Source organism: Photinus pyralis, unplaced genomic scaffold, assembly GCF_008802855.1.
Source record: "Photinus pyralis isolate 1611_PpyrPB1 unplaced genomic scaffold, Ppyr1.3 Ppyr1.4_LG4, whole genome shotgun sequence".
In the NCBI taxonomy this organism is placed as follows: domain Eukaryota; kingdom Metazoa; phylum Arthropoda; class Insecta; order Coleoptera; family Lampyridae; genus Photinus; species Photinus pyralis.
The window spans coordinates 42,531,390-42,549,723 of record NW_022170511.1 but is presented as its reverse complement, the minus strand read 5'-3'; the positions used below and the strand labels follow the sequence as shown (position 1 = coordinate 42,549,723).

The 18,334-nt window shown below is 37.3% G+C and overlaps 1 protein-coding gene and 1 long non-coding RNA gene across 3 annotated transcripts in view; one reads left to right on the top strand and one right to left on the bottom strand.

The window, feature by feature from the left end:
• The window catches only part of LOC116169750, a 30,918-nt gene that overhangs the window by 9,517 nt on the left and 3,067 nt on the right, over positions 1-18,334 (bottom strand). The window contains exons 7-8 of the long non-coding RNA XR_004145063.1: positions 12,159-12,263; positions 11,155-11,328 (exon numbers count right to left, since the gene is read on the bottom strand). This is a non-coding gene — a long non-coding RNA (uncharacterized LOC116169750). The remainder of the gene's footprint in view (positions 1-11,154; positions 11,329-12,158; positions 12,264-18,334) is intronic.
• Positions 212-16,399, top strand: LOC116169747 (protein mesh). 2 transcript variants are annotated; one of them, XM_031485908.1, is made up of 11 exons: positions 216-625; positions 677-772; positions 3,974-4,584; positions 7,966-8,272; positions 8,322-8,582; positions 8,639-9,266; positions 9,316-9,923; positions 14,014-14,150; positions 14,206-14,818; positions 15,724-15,895; positions 15,953-16,399. In XM_031485908.1, exons 1-11 carry the CDS (start codon positions 478-480, stop codon positions 16,125-16,127), a joined length of 3,756 nt encoding a protein of 1,251 aa, XP_031341768.1. In that variant the 5' UTR covers positions 216-477; the 3' UTR covers positions 16,128-16,399. The 2 variants fall into 2 exon arrangements, with proteins under 2 accessions (XP_031341767.1, XP_031341768.1); XM_031485907.1 differs by lacking the exons at positions 15,724-15,895; positions 15,953-16,399 and adding an exon at positions 14,877-15,600 and having other exon boundaries at positions 212-625.

The following is an 18,334-nucleotide window of genomic DNA, read 5'->3' as shown; positions in this document are numbered from 1 at the left end:
ACATCTCGAACTACAAAAAACTTCTTATAAAAACAATGTATAGAAAAAATCATTACGAGAAAAGTGACATCATTTTTCAGTATTGACACAATAAACAAAAAAATGATCTTGAATTAAACATTCCTATCGTTATCTATTAAATACTTACACATACTCTTAGTAAAATATTTTTAGTACTTGGTTATTTGTTATTAACACTACTGAAGCGCTTTTCAACTACGAGTATCATAATCCACAGTGACCTCAGTGGCCCCCTGTCCATGACAAGACGTTTCACATGGTAAAAAGTGAATCGAGCCAAAAAATCGTGCGCTCTATGATTCATATAAAGACTCACCTTAATTCCTATCTGCTTATCAGTCGCGATAACAAATAAAGAACAGGTTGATAAAGTACGTTATACCTATACGTTGTAATTTTAAGCAAGTAGGTTTGGATCATCGCGCTTTTAATTCATGATCAGTGCAAAGAGTAAAAATGTGCAAATTTAAGTTGGTGTTTTTGTTTTTGCTAACTGTGCCGTGTGTATTTGGACAAGATGATCAGGAACATAATCCGAACGATGAAGTGGAGTTGACGGCTACACACAACGGGCATCCTGGCCCTTCGATTCAGGACAGCCAAGGTTGGTGTGATGCAGTCTAACGGTTTGATAGGTACTTTACTGCGATTTCAGATGATGCTAAACGCAATGAACAGCCCCCTTTTAAGCCAAGAAACCAGCACGATGTTGACGAATCCAATGCAAAGTATACGGATTACACGAATTGGGGTAAGTGTACTTTTTCGTGTGATGTACAAATTATGAATCACATCAGCCATCTTGTTATAGTTACAAGGTGTGGTCTAATTGATTATTAGGATTATTAGAAATGTTCAAGTCGCTTATACTTTTCGTGTCATTATATCTAACACATTTTGTTGATGTTCAATGTCCATTTATTTTGGACGTGGTCCCGTTTCCCTGTACGATGCCTAGCTCTAGCTATACTATTTGAACAATTGCGATAAGTGATCCATTGCTCTCTTCATTTTTTCAGAATTAAGCAGCGAGTGCGTGTGAGTAATGGTTGATTCATGCAAACTTTTTTGATGAGAGGTGAGGGGGTGTTTAATTGCTTTTGCATAAATACCAAAACTGATAAGATAAGGTATCTGCGTGAAAAAATCGGTCTGTACGAATCGAAATGGTAGTCAACAAATAGTTTTTTTAACAAGCACAGCAGCAAAATGCTTTTTGGGTCGGTCAGACAGAACGGACGGATAGAGTCAAAAATCATGCTCGTTAATAATAATTGCAAAAATAGTCTTATTACCGTTGAATTTGGAAGTTGTAACGGTCCTCACGCTAAAGCCCCACTCTTGGATGACATTTTGTAACGGATAGTTACAAATAAAAGGTGGTAATTCTGACCCAAGTAAGGGTGTAAATTTGTATTGATATCTTGCAGAGGGTTGAATATTTTCTCAGGTTCGTGTTGTAAATTCTTCTGGTAATCTCTTCGTCTTGCTATGTTGAAATATTTGTGGAATTTACATTTTTGGTACTTTTTACTTCCAGCTAGCTAAGGTAAAAAATGGTATAAAATTAAGAAAGAATTCAGATCATTCCACTTTCACCGATATCCCATATTAATTATCAATACCTAAAGTGTAATCAAAGTTTGGAAATTTATACTCCAATATGTTTAGAAGATTTTATGTAATTCTCAGATGTCTCTTTGACCAAACTTTCTTTACTTTCCCTTATACTTTATAGAATAGCAATAATTCCAAAAAGTTAATAAAAACATTTGTTATTATTACATTTTGAAACAATGAAAATAAAATTAACCTAATAAACAACTAGACGAATTACCTCTTTTTGCAATTGAAGCAAATCGCTTACCTCCACCGGATGGTGCTTTTCACGGCTCGTATCTAATTTTTCACGTGTCTACTTTCTGGAAGATTTGATGTAGTGGTTTCGTATCCCGGGAGCTGTACTGCTTTCCTTGATTTTGGCTGGATATCTTCTTTGTAGAAATTTTCCAAAATTTAATGCTGATCGGTGCATATTTAATGCGGGCTGGTTAAAAAGAACGCAAGCTGGTTAACCAAAAACAACGCCAGCTTCTTTTCTATTATCACAATCAATAGAAAGTTTTATACTTTGCTCGAGGCAGTTGACGTAACTGTTCTTACGCAGATTTACCGATGCTTTTGGCTAGTTCTCGCCCAAACAAAACTTGTCACTATACTTATTTACGTAAATTCGACTTTTAATTCAACTAACCCTTGCTACCGCTATTAACATTTACAAATTCGTAACGCTAATTTTTGTTCATATGCAAATCTTTACGTGACCGCGATTACAGAGCGAATGCTACTCAAATGTTTCCCCGCGCACTCCTTAGCAATACTTTTCAAAACTGCCGATCGAAATCCCTTGCTTGGATCTGATCTTTATCAATAAATGAAATAGAAATCTGTTCAGCTTCAAAATTCGAGAAAGGAATACTCGAGATCGTGGTTACTTATACACAGAGGTAAGATACCACTGTTCCACTATATTCGGTATTAAATTTTCCCCAATTTATGTACTAGTTTTTGTTGTCAGCAAGGTGCACAAATTAATTGTCTTGAACGCGCCTTTACCGTATGCCGTTAAACACAAAGGTTTATTTCCAATTCACAACCTTGCTACGAATCAGGCCGCTAAAAAAATTTTCTTCGCCCCATAATCTACTGCAAGTCGTATATAATAGCCTATCGTTATATATAAAATTTCTTCATACGTGTGTTTGTGACTGAACGCCACGTAAACGGCTGAAAGGATTTTGATTAAATTTTTTTTGTCCCCGGATGGTTTAGATTCAATTGGGCCCGATCGGATAATACAATTTTTTTAAACACTTATTTTTTCGTTGATTTCGCACTCTGCTATTTTGCGACTGATCATACGCCAAGTCACTTGTGTCCTACCGTGCGGATGTGTTTAGATTTTTACATTGTGTACGCGTCAAAAGTTATAATAAATCTTTAACACGCGACGGACAGGCAGGCGAACAAAACGCAAACAATATCCCATTTTTAAAAATTAAAAAAAATAATTTTAAGCTGATTTTGACGCGAAATGTCAAATTTGAACTCTGAATATTGTATATTTCGAATTTTAAATGGTACACTGTGTATATTTTTAGCGCAGGAGTTTAAAAAAAGGGGGGGAGGGGCGGAAAACACACGTTCTACCCTTCATGGTATTCTAAAACGCTTATAGTGTCTCTCAAATTCACAATTTTGCGTCAAGATTTCAGCTTGCAGAAATTTTTTGGACTGTGCCCACGGTCCATATTTTAAGCATAACGGATGGTACACACATAATTTTAGACGACCCAAAAATTGCGCTCAATTTTAAAACTAAATAAATTAAACAAGTATAGCAAACGAGCTCCTGGGTATGGCTACAGCTTAACATGGCGTATTAGATGGCTAAAACTATGCTCATTTTGAAGTTCATGTAATTCGGTTCATAACTAACGGAGATGTCAAAAGGGCCTTTCTTATTTATTGGCCTACATTGCCATTTCAAGAAGTCCGATCTAAAAATTTGATAAAGAATCGACCTGCAAAATTTCATCGTAGTCGGTCCATTCGTTTTCGAAATGTGCTAACGAACAGACGGACAGACAACGCAACATTATTTCTTATTGTTGCTCATAAAAGATCATGTGTACAATTGAATGTTCAAAAGTCAATCACTTTTAGCAGTCACCTTATATACTCGATTTTACCTCATAATTAACCGAAGCAAAATTTCTAATTTCCAAAAAAGACACCTCGCGTCGGGGGAATTTCTCCGAATTGTCAATAGATAATATTTTGATTTTACTATTATGACCTAGCCAATAGTGTTTGTAAAAATGTCCAAGAGCAAAAATAAAAGGTGAACAAAATAAAAATGACTTACATGAGAATCGTTTCTTTTTTCTAGACTCACTAACATCTCGATACGCGCCCCCTCAAGAAAGCCAAAGAGGTGGAATTCCATATTACGTAACGGAGCAGAGACTAAGAGAGATTCGAAAGGAGTTCATGTACTGGTACTTCGATTTAGGCGGAGACGGCGACAACATCGGCGACTGGCAGAAAACAATACAATCATCTAGTCCCCAAGTGCACAAAAATTTAAATTTCCAACTGCCATTCTTCGGCTTCAGATTTAACTACACCAGAGTTTCGATCAATGGCTACCTCGAATTCAGCGATCCGCCGGAAAATTACCCCGCGTACCCTTTGGTGTTTCCCGTTAAGGATTGGCCTAAGATGAACGACCCATCGTTTATGGGAATCTTCTTCAGCAAATGCCGCATCGGGTCACTACGCACCGAAGATCTCGACAGAAGAAAGCCGGGCGTTTATTTTAGGCTCGAACGAGATCTTCAGACGCGTATCGATCAGCTTGGAGTTGAGATGAGGGAACGGGTTAAGTGGGATATTAGGGAGGGAATGATCGGTGCGGAAACCTTCAATCCGAAGCACGCGATTATAGTTACGTGGAAGAATATTTCTTTTGCCGGTGGTATTCCCCAGGCTTTGTATACGGTGAGTGAATTAAAATTTAAAGTTAAAAAAGGTAAAATTGAAAAAATAGTAGCGTTTCGGCAGCAAAACTGTGATCATCAGCGGATCACCTAGTACATACTATCACCTATGCACATTTCCCAAAAGTCACGGTATGGAACTACCTATAAGTTTTAAAAGAGTTAAAAAAAATCTGAAAATGTCGGGGTCATAATAACTACATTTTAGGTGGTTTAGAACTTTCATACACTGGGGATTTTTTTAGGGGTTGATTACCCCCAAGTTTTTAAATTGCAACACCTGTCAAGTTTCACGTTATTTAAAGTAAAGGTAATTGAAAAAGGAATATATCCCTTTCAATTACCTTTAAAATAAGGCGAAACTCGACAGGTGGTGCAATTTAAACATTTTGGGGTTATCTCCCCCTAAAAAAACTACCCGGTGTATGAAAGTATTAAGCCATTAATCTAATAACTAATACTATTAGATTATTATTAGAAGCCATTTAGATTGTAGATTTATGACCCTGTATTGATCCAAAAATTTTCAAATATTTTTCCTTATTCGTTTGAAACTTGCCCTGCCCGTGGGAAACCTTTTATAACTAACTTGAAACTTCAAATCTAGTTTTTATATATCTTTAGTTTGCCCAATAATACTTGATCCGCAATCCTTGCGCCCCTGCTTGCGCCTAACTTTATATATTCCCGATTTAATATTTATTATATATTCACCTTTCTAATAAGGTAGTGACAGTTTTGAATTCCAATTTTGAAAAGATTTTTGATCTTTAGATCGTAGCTTCCAAACGACGCGTGTTGGGCCCTTGATCTATTTAGGAAAAATTATTTGTTTTGGCCCCTTTACCACTCATTAACTTGGTTAACTCTGATACCTTTTTCAACATTTTTTTTTAAAAGAAAGGAAAATCAGAGTTGATACGTTAATGAAACGTTTTTTTTTTTAAATTAACAGCCAAATTTATTAAAATGGAGAACAGTTTTTTCAGAGAAAAGGTGAAGCAAATCCAAAGAAAATTGTTTTAACAATGTAGACGATGGATATTAAGAATATGAACTTGGTTGTAAAAAAAGCGCTCGATATATCCACCCCCAAAGCAATTGCTCCCAATAAATACTTACCCCGATATTCGACCGTGACGTTCATCTCGGCTGGAACACTCGTTCAACATAAACTTAATTACACTTCATGGGAAGTTCACATTTAGTGCACCTCGATCTCGAAGAATTGCCCTTAAAGCTACAATATTTAAACTCTATCTTTATAACAACATTCGCCCCTAAAATTGTTACCACCCAAAGAACTTCACTAAGCGGGAATACTTTCGTCACTTAAATCCCCTGCTCCAAGGGAAATTGACGTTAAAAGCATGTCATTCTTGGCGAATTAAGATAGCTACCTCTACGATTATCCGGTATGTACTCAGTGCCAAAATTTCTACCTATTTTTGTGACAGTCCCTAAAATTCTTGTCCAACAGAAAATTGGTCTCAGCTCAAAATACTCGTTCACCAGAAGCTTACATATGTTTCAAGAAAGCTCACGTTCACAATAGCTAGATTTCGAAAAATTGCCCTTAAAAAAAGACGCTCACACACAGAAGAGCCCAATCTCGAAGAATTGCCTTTACGAACTCCCGTTGGAAATGATCGCTATATACACAATTCCAGATTTCTTTCTATTTTATCTATCTTAAGATAAAAATTTACATTAAATTTAAATGGGGATTACATTTTTGTAGGCTTTATGTGATATTTCGCGATGTATAGGATTGAAAATGTTACCTCCCTTCAAGATCAGAATCGATACGTTACCTCAATTATACCTTTAAAACTCGTGCAAGTGCACAATTGAAATAATGTAACGGTTTATAATATTAAAGAAGATTGTAGGACTTATTTCTGAACGAGGGAGCCCTCGTTCCCCTCAAAAGTCAGAGATAAAGAGGCCCATTATCAACATTCCAGAAACGGTAAGAGATACAAATTTGGTTAAATGGGAGAAAAGTTGCGCAATCAAATTTTTCTTTAAAAAGTTCAATTTTTCGATTTTACGAATTTCTATTGTTAATACTTGACCTAAAGCAAAACCAATGTAACTTTTAATGCTCTTAGTGACGTTATTAATTTTTTAATCCGACGATTTGTCTTTGCAGAACCATCATCAACTCCATTGTTTAAATACGGCCCTCAGTGGCAGATTTACATATAGGCACACTAGGCACGTGCCTAGAGGCGGCAGCTTTAGGGGGCGGCATTTGGTTGCAGTATATTTATTTTGGATAATATTTTAAGTTTTAAAATAAGTCCCCTAACAAGTTACAAATGAAAAAAAATTTAATTAAAATTATGAAATAAATTATTGGAATTGGTAGTAAGTTTAAACAAACTTAACTGTAAGAACGATAATCGAGAATGTAAGTTATGACGTGTGTGAAATCGTAATCTTAGGTATACTGTACTTCTTAAAATTGATTGAAATTTAAAGATTATTATTGGAGGGGCGCATATGTTTCGGTGTGCCTAGGGGCGCATATGTTTCGGTGTGCCTAGGGGCGCAAAAAATTTAAATCCGCCACTGACGGCCCTGATATTCCGATAACATATTCTTAAACCTTTTTTATTCTGAATTGAATGATGCCCCTTTATGGTTTAATTGCGCTTTAGCCTTTTTTACCACCCGCACGTTAGTAAGGGAGGTAAGGCATTGAGTAAGAATAACCCCCACTTTTTTTTTACGGAAATACACGTTTTGAAGCACCAGGAATCCGAATTAAACAAAATCTCGATGAAGTCGGGCTGTCGGTCCGTCTATACTCTCATTTTCGGCTAAACGGCTGAACCGATTGGAACCAAATTTAGACTTAGACATGAAAGGAAGAGCTGAAAAGATTTTGGACAGATGCGTACGCAGCTGTGCGAGTGGTATCTGCGCTAGCCACAGGAATTTTTTTGTCTAAGTGTCTAAGTAAGCCCGCATGGAAAGCACTCTGAACTCTTTATAGCTGAAAAGCGGCGACCACATCAAAATGACGAACCATATTTTTCAAAATAACGTGCGATGAAAAATGAGTTGATTATTATTAGACCTTTGATTGCGCAACTTTTCTCCCATGTAACTAAATTTGTATCTTTTCTAGAATGCCCATAGTAGCCCTCCTTATCTTGGACACAATGTATATTGGGCAAACTCAAAGCAAGGGAGATCTGACTCATTTACAATAATAAATTATGAAAACGTTCAAGTTTCAAGTTAGAATAATTTTCAGTTTGATCCACCGATGATGACAGATACGCTGCCCAAAACGTGCCCAAATAAGAACGCTCAATTTTACTATTGGTCTCTTGTTTTAGCCCTATTTTTTCTATAAATGCAATTTTAGACGAATACATTTCAACTTGTGCTTGCTACCGATGAAGTATTCACTTACGCGATTTTCAATTATTTGGACTTGCAATGGACTAGTCACACTGAAGCTTTGGGCGACACATTGAAAGGTGAAGGTGGTACCCCTGCGTTCATAGGATTTAATGCGGGAAATGGCACGAGAAGTTATGAGTACATGCCGTACAGCCAAGCGTCCGTGATCCGTGATCTAAGTGGGCGCGGTTGGGGAAACGGCTTCAAAGGCAGGCACATTTTCAGAATTGACGAAAACATAATAGTGGGAAGCTGTAACAAAGACATTGGTAAGATAGGTTTGGGTGGTTCACCTTTAGTCACATGCACTATTTTCAGACGGAGCCAACTTACCCCTGGTGTTTGCTCCTGAAAGCGGGAACATGTTGGGAGGCACCATGGTGAACATCACCGGTCCATGCTTTGATCCGAATGATAAAATTATATGCAAGTTTGATGTGGAAGACGAAATCTTTGGTACAGTTGTCGACAGCAACCGAGCGGTGTGCATCCAACCACGGTTATTCGTGGAAGGATACGTCCGCCTTGAGATAGCAATCGGTCCCGGAAAATACAAATGGAAAGGCAAATACTTTGTTGGTACGTACGCGTACTTTGCGTTACTATATCCGCGTAAAAAACTACTTTCTGTTTAGAAACTCCGGCAACAGCAGCAGAAAAAATCTTCTTTGAGGACTACTCGGTGCACGAAAAGTACCCTCCAGAAATTAAAATCTCTTGGGTCAAATACAATTTGACCACCAACGAAAACGCAAACATCCGCATATCCCTATGGGGTTATAGAGAGACGACCATAAGACCCGAATTTCTTTACATCGACGAACTTGCGACCGGAATCATGAATACGGGTCGACACGTCATAACCCCAGGCGAATTTAGGCTGAGAGACAACAGAAACGTATCAGACATTAAATTTGGCTTCATTCAAATTAATCTAACCGAACCGATTCCGATCGAAGGAACGTCGACTAGAATAACACCCTTGATTTGGAGTAGACCTATACCGTTAGGTTGGTATTTCGCACCTCAGTGGGAAAGGGAGTTCGGGCAGAATTGGCCCGATACTTTGTGCGATAATTGGATACGTAACGACAGATACCTGAGAAATTTTGCCAACGAACTCCCCCAATGCCCTTGCACCTTAGAACATGCTTTGTCGGATAAAGGGAGATATATGCCCGATCCTGATTGCGACAAGGATGCCAATCCCAAATGTGAATATCATCGCGGAGCCGTGCATTGTGTGAGAACCGCCTCGCCCACGTAAGTACCTACACTTCTTGTTTGAGTGAATCTTATTGGCAAAATTTAGGTTGGAGGGTTCAGAGCAGCAGTGTTGCTACGATAAGAACTTGTACCTAATGTTGTCTTATGATCAGCAATGGGGGTCGAGTCCGCATCGTTCTCATAACTTGGGATACCTCCCTTGGAATGAGGCAAATAAAGTACCAACACTTTCTCATTGGTTCCACGACATGGTGCCCAAGTACCTGTGCTGCAGGTGGCAACACGAACAAGCTGTAGGTTGTGAAACTGTACGATTTGAAAGACGGCCGACACAAGATTGCGTCGCATATCAACCACCGGCTGTCGGGGGCGTTTTCGGTGATCCCCATCTTATCACCTTCGACGACGTCACCTACACTTTCAACGGAAAAGGGGAATTTGTGCTGGTTCGTAGCAATACCATCCAAAATAGGTTGGACATTCAGGCGAGGTTCGAACAAATGAATATGAATGCCTATGGAGAGGTAAAGGCGACACAGATGACATCGGTTGTTGCGAGAGGTAATTTATCAACCATTGTTGAGGTCAGAATGAGACCTCAAGAAGCGCAATGGCGTTATCGTCTTGATGTGTTCGCCGACGGGAGAAGGATTTACTTTGACCGTCCTTCCATCAAATTCCAACACTTCCCAGGTAAGTTGCGATTATTTCAAATTGAGTGACAAACACTGAACCAAAAACACCAAGAAACTACTAACTACAGTAAAATCTAAACTAATTTACTCTTACTATTTACTACCTAAACCACTATACAGTGATTTTCAAAAACGCCAGTATATGTCCTTTAAATTTGTGATCAGTGGCCGTAGTTCTGCAAAGTGAAGGAGGCAACTACTAATTTTCGTTACATAGTGGAGATACACTTCTTTTTTATTATATTACATAAACAAATTTAATAGCAAAACTGAAATTAAGGAAAATAGTTGTGCTTTAATTAATCTTATAAATTCACTAGTTTACGTTAAAAGAAAAACGTTACTCTTTTATTAGTTAATGTCAAAGCCATTTATTGTATCAGGAAACATTAACAATTTCTAATTAAATTTATATACTTAAAAATTTATTTACAGTGGCGTGCGTCTACAAAACTAAGAGGGCCACTTTTTTAATGGAAAACGCCATTTTCAGAATGAATATGACAACATAAAAAACATGATCAAACTAGAAAAATTATTCAAAAAATTGTACTACTTAATAATATGTATATGAAAAGTACTAGTTAAAAATATTTGCCCCCCTTGACCATGCAGCAGTGGATTTTATAATTTTGGATACCATAAAAAGCTTTAAAAAAAATGTTTTGAAGATGTATCCAGTTTTCCAGAGAAACTGTTCACCCTGTATAATTTCAACCGGTTTCGTGGTGTGTATAAATACAGCAAAATGAATTGATAAGTACCTATACATTTTGTGGCCTGCCATTTTTCATAATGTTAAAGGTATGGCCTAAATGAAATTAGTTGCATTGTGTATGATGAATTTTCGCCGGAATTTTCCTACCGAAAATGTAGCATCAGTAATACTTTTGCGTGGAGGCCACATTTTCTAAAATGGTGTGCGAGAGTTAAATTGGTGAGTTTCAAAATCGCTGTATGGTTTGTATGGTTCATCGGATAAACAACAATTGCTTTTTCAAATATACAGTACAGGAGTATGAATAATAATAATCTTTATTGTCCATACAGCAATAACACCAATATTGGACAACTTCAAAATGTTTAAAGAAACAGTAAAAACGTTGAAGTGCAATTAACTAAAAATAAAACTATAGAATTCTGTGACAACGAATAATGTTAATTAGATATAAAACTAAAGATCAGGTATATAAGTGAACGAAAATGTAATGTAATGCAAGTATGCATACCGATGCGGCGATTCGCACGTCCGTTCCGCTCCCAGTCCCGTGCCCACATGTCTGCGTCGGTTTGGCTAGGCCTTTAGAGTTTCAATCAGAATTTTCAAAAATGAATTGCATATTGCATATTAAAAGACCATCTCAAATTTCGTCCAAATCAGACTTTTTTCTCAGCTCGGTCTTCTGGAAAGAATTTAAAAAAATTATACTATCCAAAAACGTGTCATCCTTTGTAATATGTCTTATGGATCTTCATTTTTTAAGGGTAGATTCCAAACAAAATGTTTGCGAGCCTCGATTTATTTGAAAAACATGGTACCCTCTATTAGCCGATTTGGCACAAATCAAATGTAACACCCTGTTCTTTTTTAAATAAAAACAAGTTCGATTCATTACTACACTATATAGTTAGTTTTCGTTATGAGAAGTGCAAATAATTGGACGTAACAAATTAACAATACTTACTTGCGCTATCAGTACCTATTTTTGGCTAGGGCGGGGCTCTAAGCCCTCACTACTCTTCTACAAAATCTATTTTTAATAAATTTTTATAAATTGTGGTTAATGTAAGGGATGGTTTCACTGTTTGTCCCAAAATTTGTAGACAGGGCGTTGTACTTCAGCAAGAAACAGTGTTGTCAAAGAACGTCAGGTTTACGTCCAAATTTAAACAAAAAAAACTTGTATGTATCTGTCAAATAAGACAAAGATACTGAACAGTTTCAGTTTCAAATTTCTCAAATTGAGTTAATGACCCACAATTTTTTTGTTCTAAATGATTGATTTCCAAACTGGTTAAATTTCAGCAACTCGTTGTACTATGGTGAGTGTGTCGCGTCAGACACTCTCAGATTCATTTTAATATAACGAGTGATCCAAAAAGGATTGACGTCGAGTGACCTTTGGAAGTTCAAGTTAAATATGATTTCGGATGTAAACGAAAATTTCAAGGTGACTCGATAGCAACTCTTTTTTGATCGCGTAGTATTAAATAATAATTATTTTTTACTTACATGCGATTCGTACGTGTAGGTGTAGTCCGCCTGAGCGCCGCACTTAGACTGCGCGTCCTTGCGGTATCAAACGCTTCCCCAACACAATGCACGCCTCCAAATATCCTGATTAATGATTATGAGTCAAACAATTCAATGATAATCGCCATTCAAAATTTGTTAGTCACCGTTTGTTAGCGTACCTAACTTCAATTGCAGTTGAATTAAACTAAATTGCCGAAAAATTGCAAAGATCCCCCATTCTCGTTTATTAAAGATCCTCAGAGACGCTATTGATTTTCAGCAAGGTAGCTCAAAAGGAACAAAAGTTATAGGACTTCGAGTGAATCGGGAACAGGAAAAACTGTGGGCCAATATAATAGAAAACAATAAACTGCCTATTTTAGCTATTTTTACGAGCCAAAGAAATGTTTGGACCACCTTCTCTGAGATTTGACCCAAATTTGGTATTTTTAAATGCCATGTACCTAGGTATCTCTTAATGCTAATTTTTGGCATCTTTTTACATTGATGTATCACAACTTATATTTTTTAAATTTTAGCCATGAACCAAAATTAAAAACCTTTTTTTTGGCCGTTTGTAAATAGGAGGCCATATATTCGTGGAGATTGTTTGTTTATTGCATCCATGGTAACTAAGACAGCCGATACCAATCAATAAAAATGCCTGGTCATTTCAAAAATTTGAAAGATGTGATTTAATATATAATTAGGTATATAAAGAAATATTTGTTGCGACTAATCAATCTGCTCAGAAAAAAGAATTCAAAAGATCAATTAAAAAATACCAATTTTGGGCCAATTCTCAGAAAGAGAATTCTGTTTGTGGTAGTAAAAGTTTCAGATAATTTTTAAATGATCCAGTAGGCTCTGGATGTATGTGGATAATCTCTTGTTTTTATTTGTCTTGACAGTTCGCATTTGAAATTGTGTCTTTGCATATGTTTACAAATTAAAGGTTTAAGTTGTAAAGTGTACGGCGAACTAAGCGTTTGCGGGCCTATGAAAGTTTAGTAATAAAATAAGTCAAAGAAATAGCCTCTCCCGCATTTACATAATATTTAGGAACACCCTGGATATCCTGTACCTCTGAAAAAATCGATTGAAATCATATATAAATAATTTGAATGAACGCCAATTTACACTAAATGGCGCCGTGGTCCATGGATGATTTATTAAACAGTATATCGCTTCTGAGAGTCACCCCATAGAACAGTTATAATTAACGTAATGCAGTCTTCAAAATGTTCTTCGGCAACTGGGAATAATTAAATATCACGGATTTTCATGATTTAAGTTGTATTTACGCTCTATAAAAATATAAACCTGTGCCGTTGGATACCTACTTATAATTTTTAGACGGTAAAAGTACCCCTTAAAAAAAGGTATTCTGTTTTGTTCTTTTATAACCTATATTTTTACTAAAAATGATTTTTTCAATAATTTGAGGAAAAACCATCTGAAAACGTGGTTGAAAAATTGACAACTTCACTTGCGGATAGGTCAAAAAGTATAGACAGTTACGTGAGAAAATTTCAGTATTTTCAGTAGTAGTATAGTAGTAATATCAGGTGGACCAACGTCTTGAAAGAACACTGTTTTTGGGCACTGAGTGTTGCGTAAAACGTAAATCATTTGTCAAAGCCCGCTAAGTTCACACAAGGAACTTTTAACCTGCTAAAGCCAATTTGTTTCCTCTACAGAATCAGTGAATGCGTTCATTTTTTTTAATTTGACTCTGAAGTTGTACAGAAAAATCCTTTGTAACTACTGTATGGTTTCTTGATCTTTTTGTTCTTGTCACTTCACCGGCCACAAGAGTTCCTGTATCTTTGAAATTTAATTAATATTTCAGGAGTCACTGTGTACACTCCCACATACATTCTTAACCAATCCGAGGTGCTCGTCATGTTCGATTCCGGTGCAGGAATAGAGGTAGTTGAAAACAAAGGTTACATGACTACGAGAGTGTACCTTCCATGGACATACATCGTAAGTCACTTTCAAGTGCTCATAAATTCGTACATATTTATTGCCTTTTTTTTAGAATAAAACTCGAGGATTACTCGGAAATTGGAGTTTTAATCCAAACGACGACTTAATTGACCCAGACGACCTCCAGGTATCTGTGCCTACAACCCTGGACGAAAACGAGAGATTGTATAACGAATTTGGCATGAAGTGGATGTTGGAAGACAAAGATGATCCCAAGAAAGGACAAGCGCTCTTTTTCAGGGAATACGCCCGTACCTCCTCGTACTACAACAATAAAACGTTTAAACCGGAATTTCGAATGATCGCTGAAGAAATAATACCGGGGAATATCTCGACGGAAAGGGATAACGCGTACAAATTTTGTTTTGACGATCCCCAGTGCATCTACGATTATGCGGTTACTTTAAACAGGGATTTGGCCCACTTCACTTTGAATTACAAAAGTTCCATATTGAATTTGAAAGAGATAAACAAAAAGAGAGTTATATCGTGTGGTGTTTTGGAGACGCCCAGATTTGGAAGAAAGAGCAACTTTATGTTTGTGCCTGGAACAAAGGTGACGTTTGAATGCAACCAGGATTTCATACTGGTAGGAGACCAACGGCGGGAGTGCATGCCAGAAGGCTACTGGGACGTCCCCACTTATGGCTACACCGAATGTTTACGTAAGTACTTTTTTTGTGTTTAATTTGCTTTGATTCAAAATACGCGTTCTAAAATTAGGGCAGCAAGAGTATTCGTCCCGAACGGCGGGATTAACCAGCGGAATAGTGCTGGCGATACTGATACCACTAGTTCTTTGCCTTGTGTACGCCGGTTTCCGTCTATTCAACAGCTACAATAAAAACAAAGACTCCTTGCTTTTTAATCCTCCCTCGCGCTCCGCCAGTAGACTAAAGCTAAACGAAGCTGAACCCATGATGCAAAACTCGCGCACCATAAGCCCAACGACCCCACCATCCGACGAATTTAACGAATACACCTATCGCAGTCCAGTGGGAAGCGATCGCAGCAGCACAAGCAGTGGTAACAGCAAGAAGAGGCGAAGTTATGAAAAAAGTTACAGAACTCACGAACCGCTGGAGGGCTTACCAGAAATTGACTTCGAAGACAAGGCCTGGGATCTCGAAGACCCGGAAACAGAACCGAAAGACAAACCGAATTTCAATCGGAGCGAAAGCGAGGGCCCCGTCTATTCGCTACCATTTCGGCTGAAGGAGCCGAATGCTGAACTAAGCTCGTCAAATCCAAATTTAATCGACAATAGATACGAACCACGCGCTAACCCGGCACTTAACAGAGCTGTAACTCAAAGTCAAAGTAGCGTCGTCACCGATGTTTAAATTTTTGAGGCATGTGGAATAGGTGTACTTATAGGAATTCCTTTTTATATCAACTGTAATGTAAATGTACCGTTAAGTTTATTAATAAAATATTTAGAACACAAGTTGACGAAAGGAAAGTGATCTATTCCACATGCCACACGCAATGCAAAGAAATATTGGTATCTTAGGGCTAGTGTGGAATCGAACATTTTCTGTATTGTCTTATTTTTCCTACTCAAAAACAGGTCAGCAAGAATACTCGTCGAGAACGGCTGGTTTAACTTCAGGAATAATAATCGCGGTCATTATTCCCATCGTTTTGGGACTAGTGTATGTCGCGTTTATGTTCCTCAAAGGCAAACAAAAGCAGCGCAACGAAGACGAGCGGGAACAATTCGCTTTCGAGGAGCAAAAAAGGTACCTAATGGGTTTTTTCGCTGGTCTAAGTTTTGATGGTAAATTTTTGTAATGTAGGAAAGCTCAAGAATCGGCAAGAATGAAATTAACGACCGCCGAAATGGACGACGACGACGAGTCCAGTGGTTTGACTCAGAAGAACCAGTTCAGCACGTTATCAACACATGACTCACAGGATTATAACACCAACAGTACGCACAAAAGTCCACATAAAGAGACAGATGTGTACTAATGTTCCTCTCCAGTGAAGGTTGTTTTTGGGGTTGATCTTTCATCTTACCGTTCACACTGGCATGCAGTTATCTGTCGGTTAAATTTAACTTAAAACTGAAAGACCGCCCTTTAATGTGTTTAGCCTTAGTCTCTCAATATAGGGTAATTAATTAATTATAATATACCATTTCTTTTGTACCTCCAAAAAGGTACTATATTCTGATTGTATGTCTGTAACATAAGTACAAATTTATTTCCAGTTTTAATAAATAAACATTTCTATTTTGCATATTTTATGTTTTCTTAAGGAGAGACAACACTTAGAGACTTAACTATAAGATAAAAGACTGATGGTTAAAAACGATTCTATATTTTGAACAATTGTGAAAGCTAGTGTGAAAGTTAAATCTAAACTTTTCCCATACTTTATGGTTTAAAATTTCCATAATTTACCAAAATGGCTGCCTGTTAGCACAATTTGTTTTCTACGCAGGATGGGAATGGGAAAAACTTCTTGAGTGTCTAGATTCTTCGCGCTCGTGCATTTTATCTACCATAAATAGCTAGTGTAAAAATTCAGTTTAGTAGTTTGTGGCACTGATACCCACTCATTCTGTACAAAGAGTTAATTTTTATATTGAACGTAGATATGGCTCCCATATTTTCTAAAATGGCAAAAGTTATGCATACCCGCCTAAAGTATTTAATAGGTACTTACTGTACTGTAAACGGTATACAATGCCAAAAAATGCACCAATAGGTATAGACAACGAGCGACAAAGTCACTTCCGTTTGACGAATATTGACCAAAATATAGGTAATCAATTAGTCCCTTGACCATTGTCTACCTATTGGTAAAAACAGAATTGGAAAATTCGAAACTGTTAGTGAGTTATCGTGTCCACAGACGGTCGGACGGACAGAAAGTCAAAAATCATAAACTCGCTTTTTATTAATGTGTGTAGTAATGTAGGTGACAAACGACGGCATAGATCGGCGCCTTTTTTCAGTCTTATTAGGTCGGTGGCATTCAATTGCATTGCAAGCCAAAAGACCAAATTTCAAGTGCCGCCTCGGAAAATACAATACAATAATTCGCGATCACGAGTGTTTATTAGTAAGATATTAGTAAAATTGTACTGTGCTTAAGATTTTTCAATTTTAATCAATCTATTTTTTACCTCGATCTCGAATAATTATTGTGCAATGTGCAATGTTGGTTTTCAATCCGACTATTTAAATTGTAGTGTAAAGTATGAATAAAAAGGCGGCAAATTCATTTTTTCATACAGGCGGTCGAGTATCTAGGAACGGGCCCTGCTTAAAGATCGCAGTAAATGTGAATCTATTGCGACATTCAAATTCAGAATATTATGAATTGTTGCAAGCCAGCGTCCAGTGACGTTATTAAATGTATTAAAAATGTCTATTCTGATATGAACCGACCCCCCCCCTCGCGCCTACATTACAAAAATCAAACCATGGGGGGGTGGAGGCCCTAAAATTGAAGTCGGTTTTTTTCCCATTTGACCTCAATTATCTCGTTGCTCCGAGGGAAAAAATTAATGCAAATGAATTTGTTTAGAATCGAATTTTCTGTAAGATACAGTTAGTATTGTCAAATGTATTGTTTGTTATGGTAAAATACAAAGAAAATAATCCAAAAATTAACAATGTTATTAGTAAGTAAAACTCATCCGATCTTTTTGGAAATCCGCCATTTGTGCAACTGCGCTGTAGGCTGGAGTTGCTGGACAAATAGCCCTATCCGATAATAGTTAGGGTCTAGACACATAAAAAAAATAGTGCGGATGTGTCGCGGTCGGGTCGTGGATTCAGTGGCCAGATTGATGAACTCACAATTGCTGTCAATTGTCACTCATTAGCCGATTAGCGTATCGGGAGGAGGACGAGTCAGGATCTGCCGAACCCATCCGCTATTGACTAGTGGGTTTGAAGTCCTAACACTCCTGAAAAGTCTAGGATAGGAAATGAACTCTTAAATACTCCTTGACCATTATTAGAAATTTCTAGATTTTCCTCAGGACTAGAAAAGCTATGGAAAGGATTTAGAATGCTTCAAGAAATCGTAACATAATCAGTGTGCACTCCCACCAAATGCTCTATCTATACTACAGCATTTAGAATACTGTACCAACCAACCTAAAAGGCTTTAAAAACTATGTGGCGGAGGGGAGGTGGAATGCTTTATAGCTAGAATAAGCG

Excerpts from the sequence above, each read along its gene's own strand:
- LOC116169747 (XM_031485907.1), top strand. The coding sequence starts at position 478 with ATGTGCAAATTTAAGTTGGTGTTTTTGTTTTTGCTAACTGTGCCGTGT. Across the intron at positions 773-3,973 it reads TACGGATTACACGAATTGGG|ACTCACTAACATCTCGATAC; the intron begins GTAAGTGTACTT and ends TCTTTTTTCTAG. Across the intron at positions 4,585-7,965 it reads TTCCCCAGGCTTTGTATACG|ACGAATACATTTCAACTTGT; the intron begins GTGAGTGAATTA and ends ATGCAATTTTAG.